Here is a 13290-nt window from a genome sequence, read left to right as displayed (position 1 = left end):
AACCTAAATATTCATTCAGGCTAATAATGGAACTGAACGCTTATTTGTGAAATTACGTTCATAACACGTTCATTCATTCAAGATAGTAATGGAATTAATCATCTTTTTATCCAAAATACTTTTGGAATTAATCATTTTTTCACATTCAAGGTAGTAATGGAATTAATCTTTTTTTTTTATTCAAGCTGGTAATGAAATTAATCATATCTTTTCGTTCAAGATAGTAATGGAATCAATCATTGTATTTCATTCAAGATAGTAATGGAATTAATCATATTTTCTCATTCAAGGTAGAAATGGCATTAATCATTTTTCTTCATTCAAGATAGTAATGTAATTAATAATTGTTATTTCTTATTTCATGCAAAATGTTTTGTGATTTTCTTCAATGGTTTTGGTTTCAGTGCTATTCAATAATATGCATATTAGTAAAGAACTAAGGAGGACTATCTTAAATTTCATAATCGTCTTCAGAAGTCACCCAGCAAAAAATAAAAATAAAATAAAATCAATAAAAACTACATTTCCAACAAAAGCACGCATGCTCATTTGAGTTAATATTAACGTAATATCAAATACACGATACAATATCAGTTCAATTCCAAAAAGGCATAGTCTGAGCTGAAACCATTTATATCCCATAAAGGGTGTTATAAATTAAAACACCGTTTTATAACTCTGGATTTTATGACTATACTCTACTCTGCCGGAGAAGAGGGAGAGAGAGAGAGAGACCGCATGCTACTACTGTACTTAACAATTTTAGCTTCTATTTCTTATTCGATTAAAGTAAAAAAAGGAAAAATAAAGGGTTATTAAAATCAGTGCACTACCAGACAGATCTTTATCAAGAGATTAAGAAAGACACTTCAAGTGTTATATTGGAGAAACTAGATCTCTTTTTCCCTTATGATTCTTAAGAAAGATATTTGTGACATGCTAATGGGCAAAGGACACATATATAGTATATATATTACTAATATATTATATATATAATGATATATATAGATATATATATATATATATATTATATTCACAAAAGTACCAGTACAGGACGTTCTTCAGTTTTGAGGGAAAAATTATCCCCCTATTCAGATTATTTCCCATTGGCGGTTGACAAAATAATAAAGTTAGTTGAATTATGTGCATCTAATAACGTATTCTCATTCGGGGAATCATTCTATAAGCAAATATTCGGGTGTAGTATGGATAGTCCTTTAAGCCCTGTTTTAGCCAATCTGTACATGGAATACTTTGAAACTACAGTAATAAATGCAATAAAACACAAAAACATGCTGTGGATGAGATATGTAGATGATATTATAACTATTTTTGGATAATAGGTGGGGCAATTTTAATGAATTCCTTTCAAAATTATACGCATTAGTGCCCAGCATCAAATTTAAAGTTAAATGGGAAACAGACAACAAAATTCATTTTCTTGATGTTTTAATAATCAGAGACAAGACAGAATACAAATTTACCATATACAGAAAACCAACGTTCTCACTTTCATACATTCACTACTTTAGCTATCACGATATTGCTATTATGATAGGTGTACCCAGCAACCTGTTCTTAAGAGCCTTACGAATTTGTTCCCCAGAATTCCTGGAAAAAGAATTTGAACTAATTCGTAAGCAACTTTCGTCTTTAAAGTATCCTGACCATATAATTGAGAAAGCAATTCACAAAGCAAACATAATTTTCTACCGACTCCCTCAAGACAAGACCAGAGATACACCCAAACAATAAGATAAAAATTCCACACCTGGAAAGGATTAAGACGGTGACTCAGACCCTCGGAAAATCTAACCCTTTTGCATTTACTTACCCAAACACCTTAGCCAAATCCCTGATTAACGTCCAACAAAAGACATCCCCCAAGGACACAGGCGTTTACGAAATCCCATGCCAGGACTGTGATCCATCTTACATCGGATTTACAGGAAAATCACTTCCCCAGAGATTAATACAACAGAAACGGTCAGTTAGGTATGGACAACAGAACCCAGCTATTTTCAACCATACAAATGAACATGACCATAGAATAAACTGGAATTTGTCACGTATAATTTATAGCAGCAACTGCCGGTACAAGAGGCAAATGATGGAATCGGCCTTAATAAAAGAGAGGCAGGTAATGAACATCTCAAAAGGAGCATGGGATTCAGATGTGATCGACAAGATTTTCATTCAACCAACGCTTAAGAAGATTAAAGGAAGATTATCAGCGCGGGTGACCTAAATTGGCTTACCTGTGGTTGGATCTCTTGGTATAAATACCACCTTTTCTGTAAACTATTCTCATTCATATACCTGAAGAGGGAGACAGCAGTCTCTGAAATATAGTACTTTTCTCTCTATATTTTGGTGTTTTTATGGGCTCTTTTTAATAGATGGAATTCTGTTGTAACAGAATATTTTTACCAGTCATATATATATATATATATATATATATATATATCTATATATATATATATATATATATATATATAGTAACAACATTACGTAAAATTTAAAAGTTTCAAGGAGATGTTCTTCAAATTCATAGCCTAAACATAACACTAAAAATCATATCCTAACGAAAATATATGTAAGACTGTTATTATTATTTAAGAAAAACAACACCACCGATTTACAAGTACAACACTATTAATCTACACATCCTTTTACCGATATGGTTATTTTAACTTTCACGACTGAAAGATTTCAGAGACATGGAAAACCAGCTAAAAAAATAAAAATAAATAATAAGTAAAAAAAAACAAAAACGCACTCAGTAAAATCTGGAACCCTAAGTCGTAAGGATTAACAAACGATAAGAATTACGGGAGTTAAGAAAAATGCACGCCAGTAAACTCGTACATTTATATATAATACATAATACGTAATTCAAAATCGTTGCACCTTCAACTACACAGATATCGAGCGAAACACTTTTATTTCCTATAATAAAAATGGTATGTGGGATTGGTTATTCTTTTGTGCCTTTGAATTTAAAACATGCTCCATTTCGTAGAGGCAGAGAGAGAAGAGAGAGGAGAGAGGAGAAGGAGAGAGAGAGAGAGAGCGAAGAGACGAGAGAGAGAGAGAGAGAGAGAGAGAGAGAGAGCATATATGAGGAAGAAACATTAGAAGATAAATCACTGCCATTACCTTTTTCATCTTTGTGGTGGTTAAGCAAATGAAATTTCAGTTATTATTTGGTGGAAAAATAAGGAATGACATGTTTAGCGAATTATCAAGTAAGCTATCTTTTAACACGCCATTATCAAGTTAAAAATAAAAATCTTTCTACACATGATATTTCACGTAAACACTCGCTTTATCAGTGACTTATCACATTTATTCATCTGCCCAGGAACTTATCAGAAAATAGCTATCTTGAATCTATGATAAACTATGATAAAAGTATTATATATATATATATATATATATATATATATATATATATATATATATATATATATATTATATATATATATATATATCGTACATATATATATATATATATATATATATATATATATATGTGTGTGTGTGTGTGTGTGTGTATATATACGTATATATATATATATATATATATATATATATATTATATATATATATAGAGAGAGAGAGAGAGAGAGAGAGAGAGAGAGAGAGAGAGAGAGAGAGAGAGCTATTGACATTTGAAAAGGATTGTGTATGTAGAGTAGACAGATAAGAGAGCGCAGCATAAATGTACATAGGTTACACGAATAAGATTATCGGCAGTTATTTAATTTATTATCTATTCATAATATGGTCCTTCGTTTCTTTCCAGCAAGAGTATTCATAACATTTTTCTATTCTTATATCTTCTTTTCTTTACAGACTTAGTTCTAACTTTGCCATTTACTCGGAATTGTTTTTTTCTTTGTTTTTGTATCAGTTTTTATCGTCAATGTACAAGATACCTTTGCATGAATGCCATACCCGATGGAAAATATCTATTTGTGTTTTATAGTCTTCATAAGGGTTTGTCAAAACAAATATATGATTATTTGGGTCATGAATGTCATATTGATTATAATACACAAGAATGCCAGGACTATATATAGATTTATTACCGCTCATGTTATTTATATAAAACTTTAACATAACAATGTAATTATATAAGTAAATTAATTTTGGGAACTGAATAAGCATTTACATTTAGAATGAACGAAAAGAATTAATGAATATTTACATTACGAATGAAGGAAAAAAATTGATGATTTCATTGAAATACACAAATTAGATATTATACACTATAGCCTAATTCCTCTTCATCAATCCGATGATTCTAGATTTATAACAAAGGAATCAACAAAATTATCAATGGTTAAATCTCGTGAAATATCTTCCTGTTGAAGAGTCCCTGCTGATTAACTGCTTTTTTCCAGTTTTCTTCTGTTACTTGATGTAACGCTTCACTTACAAGTGGTTTGAGGTCCGACATGTTAAAATTCTTCTTCTTTGCAACATACTGTTTGACCTGGCTCCACATTAATTCTATTGGGTTATATTGACTAGGGTATGGAGGAAGTCTTACCACTTTGTGACCGTGTCCACTTGCAATATTGTCAATTTCGTACCTGTGTGGCCATCTTGATGTATGTTGCTTTACCATTGCAAGCAGATCAGCCTTCAAGAGATCGTCTCCGGGGGTTTCTCCTTTCGTGATAAGCCAGTCTTTGATAACTGCCTTTCTATTGGATGCAATAGGCGGCTTGTCAATTTGAAAAGAGTGATAGGATGCATTGTCCATTACCATGATCGAGGATGCCAGTATATTTGGAATTAACTGCGGAATGAACCACACCTTGAATACTGTATGATTCATTTGTTTGTGGTGATCGCCATCGTTTTTAGCTTGGAAAACAAGTTCACAATTCGGAACAAACCCATTTTTGGTTCCAGGATGAAGGACGATTAATTGACTACCTTTCCCAGTAAGGGGCTTAATCCTGGTGGCTTTCTCAGAATTGGTGTCAGTCCAACATTTCCCTACTGTGTGGTTTTGTTTGATCCAAGTCTCGTCCAGGTACATGAAGGAATCATAAGCACTTCTCTTTCATGCCTTCATTTCTCTTAAAAACTTAGTTCTGGCCGAGGCTACATCATTTCTCTCAAGCAGAAATTTTCTCCCATTCACATTACTATTTCAGAAGCCAATTTCACGAAGAACTTTGTGCACAGAGTCCCTGGAACCTTCAAAGCCAATATTTTCTTTTAACACGTCTTTGATTAAATCAAACGTTGGTACTTACCAGGACCGACTACGCCTGAAGCGGCAAACACTGGCAGAGAAGAGAGGTCATATAAGGCTAGGTCAGGGGTCAACAAGCATACTGCCGGCTGCTCTATGAGCAACAGCCTGTGCTGGCATAAGGCCAGCTTAATCTTCAACATCAACAACAACAACAACAAGCAGCAGGCAGCCACTGACCCGGTACAAACCACATCGAACGAACTTTATGGCGGATTTATGGTTGGGGGAGCACTTGGTCACGTGCCCTGCCAACACACCCCTCCCCCAACCCCCTCCCTGGATAGAACAGTGCGTAAATCTTAAAACTATGATTATGTGTAGTACCCACCGAACACATAGGGAAGGGAAATATTGATAAAAACAATGAAAATAAAATTATATAATTCGTTTTTTCTTTGTATTCAGTGGCGGATTTAAGAGGTGGGCGCACCTGGTAACATATGGTCCCCCCCCCCCCTTGGATATGAATAATAGAATATTACTTTCTTTCAATAAATGATTATTAGTTGCAAGAAATTGCCAAGTTAATGATTAATTCAACAAAAGCTACAAAAAACAATGACAACAAGTACTACAGAGTATACATATATGTGTGCATTTACATATATATAAATATTGATATAGTATACGTACTGTATGTGTACCTACATGTTACACACACACACACACACCCACACACACACACACGCACACATACACACACACACACACACACATATATATATATATATATATATATATATATATATATATATATATATATATATATATATCACATCATCGTGATTCATAAATCATTCGAGCTACAAATTTCCTTTAATTCCCCTTCGGTTTACATATATGAAAAATATATCAATTACGAGGTAGAGCGAATTAGATCTTAAAGGAAATTTGTAGCTCGAATGAGATATATATATTATATTATATATATATAAATGTTACATTTATTAATCTCCTCGTCTACCCAGCATTTAGTTAAATATTTTGATTGCTTGAAAAGCAGCCATTTTCCCCAAATCAGCTGACTTCAAAGGGGAAAACGCCAGCCAGAGAAAGGAATTTCCTGTTAGAGAGGAGGAATAGAGACTCGTGTCAACCTTAGGGACGTATCCCAAAGGGAAGTGTGTAGCTAGCTAGGTACTTATTAGGCCTACGTCTTAAGCTCCTTTTTCCTGTGAACCCTTTGCTGGCCGTATGTTCTGTTTCGAGGATGCCCTGGTCTTGGGGGGAAAAAGCTGACCCCCAACCCCCATGCTTAGCACATGCAGTCTCTCTCAGTCCCCTCCAGTCGTGACCTCGGACGGATGTCCCAGCCAGCCTTCCATTTAGGCCTACCAAGGTATTACTGGCGCACCCAGACCTGAGACAAAGCCGACGCCGCATTTCTACAAAGGTCCACTTACTATGGCATCCAGGTACGTCTTGTGAATCAGTCATATTGCAAGTTCTTTCCCTCCTAGTGTCGTAACTACTCCCCATTTTCAAAATTCAAACTCCTAATTCTCAAATGAACATTCCTTTGTTCCTTTTCACTGCCTCATGGCCGCATGCCTCCTTTTTGTGATCGTCCCAGACAAATGAAGTCATTGAATATTTCATTTAACACTAAGAGTTCCTCCCCAGCGTGTTAGACAAAGTGAGTAACTGCAACTTGTGCAAGAAATCTTTAATTCATTTGTGTCTAATCTGGGATCTTTTCCAGATCTGCTGAGTCATGTGTCCAAGACTTCGCGCCCGCAAGTGCTGAATTACCGCAAGATAATATGAATAATTTTGAAAACCAGCTTTTACGTGAATCTCATTTTAGCCAACTATCCCCTTGTGAGAGATATTAGTCCCCGTGTGGACAAGCTGCATTTACTCTTCTCCAGGCCAGTAAACGGCCTCTTGTAAATAAATGTGTAAAGTAATTAGCTGAGTTTTCTGGCGACCTCCTCTAGAGTAAATTAACACAATAAATCCTTTTAAGGTAGGTTTCAAGTAATTTATTCTGCATTTTCCCTCAAATCTTTTCCTTTACGTATATGGGCCCTTAAAGGCTGACGCTCCCTTGTAAATATCGGAGCAAGGGTCACTGCTTGTCCCGAGTCCTTGAAAAGGGGGAAAAAGGAGTTGCATTAAACATTATCGTTTTACAACCAACATTTCTTTGCCCCGAAGGGCTTTGCAGTGAATGTAACAGATGTATTAAGAGATGCAAGGTCACATATACATGAGGTTAGGGATTACTGATGCCTGAAATGTGCGAGAAGTTAAAAATTACTGATGCCAGAAATGTGCGAGAGAAATAGATGGGGAAGGGAGGAATTAGCCTCAGCATACTGTCGTGGAAGGCCAGGCAAGCTTTATAGGCAGCTATAGGATACTCAAATTACATTTGGAATGAGCTGAACTATAACACATTCAAACCACACAGTAGCAAGAGTATGGATGCGGCAGTCGAAAGAGATAGTATCATCCCATTAGTATCATCATGGCCTTTTGCACCATCAAGCAGCTTTGCAAAGGGCCAGTACGAAATTCTGCCTTTCGTGTCTCTCCTGCACTTTCGGTTCTACGCCAAATCTCCATTCGTTTCGACCTCCCATCTCATAGCCTTTGGCAAGGTGGGTCATTAGGGTCTTCCAACTCTTCTGGTGACCAGGGGAACCTGACTGAACATGATATCACCCATTGCTTTCCTATTCCACTGACTTACAGCAACAATGATGATGCCTGTTTATGACCAATCTTCCACTGAACAGGGGAGGCAGGACCCTCTCAAGGAAAATGGATGAGATTTTCGTGCGATGCAAATAAAGAACAGTGAAATTCAGTACTGGTGATGACTGAGACTTACCTCCCCACTGGTACTCAAAATTTCTGTTGAGGTCAACGCCGATGCAAGTGGAGGAGGTAGAAAGAGCCCTGTTCTTTCGTCACATACGATTCTAGAAAAGATATTAGGAGCATCAAAACTACTGAGCATCTATAATCTCCCGTAACAATAACATCAAAAGGTTGTATATTAGTTATCAGGTATAACGTTGACTATCAGATGCAACAAGTGGCAACAGAATTGGTATAGGTAAAATACCAATCAACTGACCTGGGTCCAAGTATAGACATACCCATCGGGATTGAGCATGGGCATGATCTGCCATTCAATACTCTCCGTAAGCCCCGTATTAGCGAGAGGTGTCTCTATGACGCATAAAGCAGCAGATGGGCTAACCCATTCACGAGCGTGTATACCTGCAAACAGAACCACAACCAGATGAAAAGGACAATTGTTACTACATGTGAAATGTGTACTTGATACTATTTCTGGTTTCTGACTTATCCATTTCGATATTGAATATACGAGTGGATACGGAACTGAGGCTAAACCCTTGACTAAGCCTCAAGTGTAATGCATCAATGGCTCATATTGTAGGGTAAGAGTCGAGGTAAAGGTCGCGAGTCACTCACTATAACCTTCATGGCGTCTGAAAAGGAATCATGAGAAAAGCCAGTGCGTCTCCAGCAGTTCAGAAGTCATGGCTAAAGAAGGTTGAAGTAACATGCAAATTCTACAGAGTCTAGAGCCTTAATTTGCCTTTTTAACAAGTGTATGAAACGAGAGGCAAAACTGTCACCTAGCATATTCATGCTTAATAATCTACCTTTTTACCAGGTTTGATTGGGTCATTACAGAAACGTCAAAGGAGTTGCAATGACAAGCTCACTTCGACATGACGATAAGACAAATGAAGAGATAGTAGAAAAATGCTCTCCTTTCATTCAATTCTATGGTTGATGGTCCACCGTTGTACCAGACTCCACAGAAATTCTCTTGAAAGTCTGTGTGGAGGAGCACTGAAGAGCCAAGTGTACAAGGCACAACAGCAGATAGCCATGAGGAGCCTAATGATCTGCATGGTGATTTACTTTTGCCAAAGGTCTGACTAAAATCCCCTTGAATGTAAGAAGGAACAACTGCATCAGTACGATAACAGTCACATTTCGAGGCACTGACGGAGCACCTTTCATGCAAATCTTTGCAGTATAGTCTACTTTTGCATCTAGTTTGAGAGATACCCATTTGACACGCAGGAAATGCTGCGATGACAAGTCAGAATGCCCTTCTGGTGATGGACATCCATCCAAATAATCTGTCTTTATTTAACTACGTGCATTATGATCTATATATGTCCCAGTACTGACTTCTTAAATCCCTTTAAACGCATAGAAAGGATTACGAAGACAAGTAAGAGAAACAAGTATGCTGGTGGCCACATGGGCTAATGATTTTCATATATGACCTAAGGAATTTTAACATTTACAAATCTGGTGTACTTATCAAAATACTGCAGTACTGAAAAAAACTATTAATACAGTAATGTGTAAAATAAATACTAGCATTCTCTCTCTCTCTCTCTCTCCTCTCTCTCTCTCTCTCTCTCTCTCTGTGCACATTTTTAGTAGATACTCTAGGAAATACTTCCAATACTCATGGAAATAATATATTACAATGGCTAAAATATGGAAATATAACTCAATTCTCGATGCACTTCTCTCAGCTTCCAAATGTGCAGAAATTCATATGATCTGGTCATGGCGTTCATATGATTGGTCTCGAGTTTAATCCTGCTTTCGACCACCATGCTGTTCAGGAGAGTGCAGTTTTCCAGCTCAGACAGCGGGGGTTTTGGAGTACACATCTTAGTTTCATTGTTGAATTTTCTAGTAACAGACAGGAAGGACTTGGCGTTCATGGCCATGGGCTCGGTAGTAAGCGCAGAAATATAACCTCGCTGCGGTCCTGATTTCTCCTCTGGCTGTCCGGTGCTTCGAATCCACGGGACGACGACATTATTATCAACAACAAAAAAATTTCTTTCCCCTTCGGTTAACATATATGAAAATATATTAATTCCGAGGTAGGGCGAATTGAATATTAAAGGACATTTAGGACATTTGCAGCTTAATGCATGTAGCATGTATATGAATCACGGTGATGTGATGAAAATTCATATGGATACACACACACACACACACACATATATATATATATATATATATATATATATAATATATATATATGGTATATATATTTACATGTATATATATATATATATATATATATATAGTATATATATATATATATAATGAAGAGGACAGCGAGAAGACTGGCGATCATTGCCATTTGTAAAAAATGCAGCCTTTAGACGTGAACTGACAACAGCGCTAAACCCTTATGTCCATTTCAAATTTGTGTTCAACAACCCTTTAACAATAGGCAGACTTTTTAAATTCAAAGACACCCTTTCGGAGTTGGTGCGTTCTTTCGTTGTGTATGAGTATACTTGTCCAAAATGTAATTTTGGAAATTACGTCGGATCAACCCGACGCTTACTGAAAGTCCGCATCGATTCCCATAGAGGTGTCAGTTATCGCACTGGCTGCATTTTAAAATCAAAAGAATTTCCGGCCATATGGAACCATGCAAATTCATGCAAAACTGACGTCATGTACAATAATTTCAAAATACTCTGTCAAACTGCTGATTGTCTTTCGCTCCTTCTTTTAGAATCTCTTTACATCAATAATCTGTCTCCTACCTTAAACAACCAAACTACCTCCACAACGTTAAATATTGCTTAATACTGCATATTACTCACATCTCTCTCTCTCTCTCTCTCGTCTCTCTCTCGTCTCTCTCTCTCTCTCTCTCTCTCCCTATTCCTCCAACATCGCCTTTTGACTATGCTATTTTCCATCAGTTAACAACCAACCCTCTTAACAGTAAGTCTGGCAGAATGGTGTCTTTGTTTATTTTTTCAATTTTTATTTTTCGTTTTGCTTTGGATGTGTTATTTTACTAAGTAATTCAGTGTTTTAATTTACTTTTAGCTTAAAGTCACTTTGTAGTTTTTATTTTTCTTTTAGCTTAATGACAGACTATATTTCTTATAATTACGTTATTTTAGCACACTTTTAATATTGTGAAATTTAATTCTATTTATAGCCCTGATGGGAAAGAGGGTTTCCGAAACGTAGGTGTCAATAAAAAGAAGAAATGGTCGCCAGTCTTCTCGCTGTCCTCTTCATTATTAAACTTAAGCTCACCAGGAGCGAAAATCTTACAAGTTTTATATATATATATGTATATATATATATATATATATATATATATATATATATATGGGCTGACACCCACTAGAGTCATGTTTCTGTAGCATAACACAAGGTCTGCAGAGCTGACTGTTGGTAGTATACGAGAAGAGATAGAAGTGAATCAAGTGAAAAAAAAATTCACTCAGACAATCATGTTAGCCTATGAGCAGACCAAGTATTTGGCGTCACAGGAGACAGATATATATATATATATATATATATATATATATATATATATATATATATATATATATATATATGTGTTTCTTCTTCCGCTTTGGCGAAAGACTGGTTGTCTTTTCTTACGACTGTAGTTCGTAAGCAATATAGTTCCTCTTTCTTCTCTCTACGTTGTATCTTAGTAAAGTCTTCTTAGAATAAAGAAGATGATTCAAACGGATAAGTTGATAACAGTACAACAACTTTATTTCTCAACTCCATTACAAGAGAGATAGTTCGGTCATGAGACCGTTCCGTTTGATCACTAAAGTAGAACTGAATTCTTAGAGCATCACGTCGATAGCGATACATTAGCTATCTCAGCGATTCACATAAAAAACATACGTAGTCCGCCGGCTCGGAAGTTACAAGTTTCCGGCGCAGGTTAACAGGTCAACCGCTTCCCATGGAAGGTGTTATGAAAAGTTGACAAAGGTATAAATCGATGATGTTTTCAAACAAACTTAAACCAGGCTACTGCAGGCATTGCATAGCTTGATCTAGATTTTGTGTTAGTCACATAGGACGCTCCTAATTCACCAATGACCCCTCAGGTCATGGATTCTATTTACAGGTATGTAATTATCTGTTTTCAAAACATGTATTTATTTATATATATATATATATATATATATATATATATATATATATATATATATATATATATATATTCCAAATCCATTGCCCAGGTGGGAGAATGATTCACTCTTTTGTAACGGCTGCTCCATTTAGTGCATTTGGCAATCCAGTGATTGTCTTGAGTGAATTTTTTGTTTCACTAGATTCACTTCTATCTCTTCTCGTATACTACCAACGGTCAGCCTTGCAGACCTTGTGTTATGCTACAGAAACATGACTCTAGTGGGTTTCAGCCCATATGTCCACATGATTAAGTGACTCCCTGACAATCGATGTCTCAGATCTCGTTGGTCTAAGGCACCAATACCAAATTATCTCACTGTAAACTATTTATGTGAATTATAAGCATACCTATTTGCGTCGATAATTAAACAATACTAGTCCACGAAAGACGAGTTTGAATGAGGACGTCTTCTCAGATCAAACACGAACGAACAGCGAGCTTTCAGTATAATCATGTTTGATCTCATTATCTCATTAGGAGAAACTGCATCTCAAGCTACAATAAACCTGCGCTTGCAGACTCTTCAAATCTCTCAAAGATTTTCATGTCATTCACACTTCATTCTATGCAGTGCTACAGTTGCATAGCATCCAACTAAAGACAAATAACTTTATTATGATACCTAAGTAATATCTACACCCGTAAACTGAGAGGTCACCGTGAATTAATGACATGTACCGCTGAAACACAGAGGGTGGACAAGCGAATGCCATCCAGGCCTCTGTTGATCCGCCAGGCATTTTATTCTTCTGAGCTTCTTTTCAGCTCACATTCGGTCCATTTCAATCAAAATTGCTTCTTTACTGTAACTTTTAGTTATTCATTCCACCTAAGTATTGTTTGAATGCCTTACAACGTACAAATATAATAATATTATGATGTGACATATATATATATAGAAAATATATCTATATATATATATATATATATATATATATATATATATATATATATATATATCTAGGTGGTCTTTCACCCAGTACCTATAGATGACATCCACATTGTAAGGATG

At 36.0% G+C, this 13290-nt stretch overlaps 1 protein-coding gene across 1 annotated transcript; it reads right to left on the bottom strand.

The window, feature by feature from the left end:
• Positions 1 to 4348: 4348 nt before the first annotated feature.
• LOC135211330 (uncharacterized) lies at positions 4349 to 4780 on the bottom strand. Its single transcript, XM_064244647.1, has one exon. It carries the CDS (start codon positions 4778 to 4780, stop codon positions 4349 to 4351), a length of 432 nt encoding a protein of 143 aa, XP_064100717.1.
• Between the last annotated feature and the right edge of the window lie 8510 nt (positions 4781 to 13290).

Source organism: Macrobrachium nipponense, chromosome 4 (genome assembly GCF_015104395.2).
Source record: "Macrobrachium nipponense isolate FS-2020 chromosome 4, ASM1510439v2, whole genome shotgun sequence".
Classification (NCBI taxonomy): Eukaryota; Metazoa; Arthropoda; class Malacostraca; order Decapoda; family Palaemonidae; genus Macrobrachium; species Macrobrachium nipponense.
Note: the sequence above shows the minus strand (reverse complement) of the source record. Positions and strands in the feature narration are given on the sequence as shown.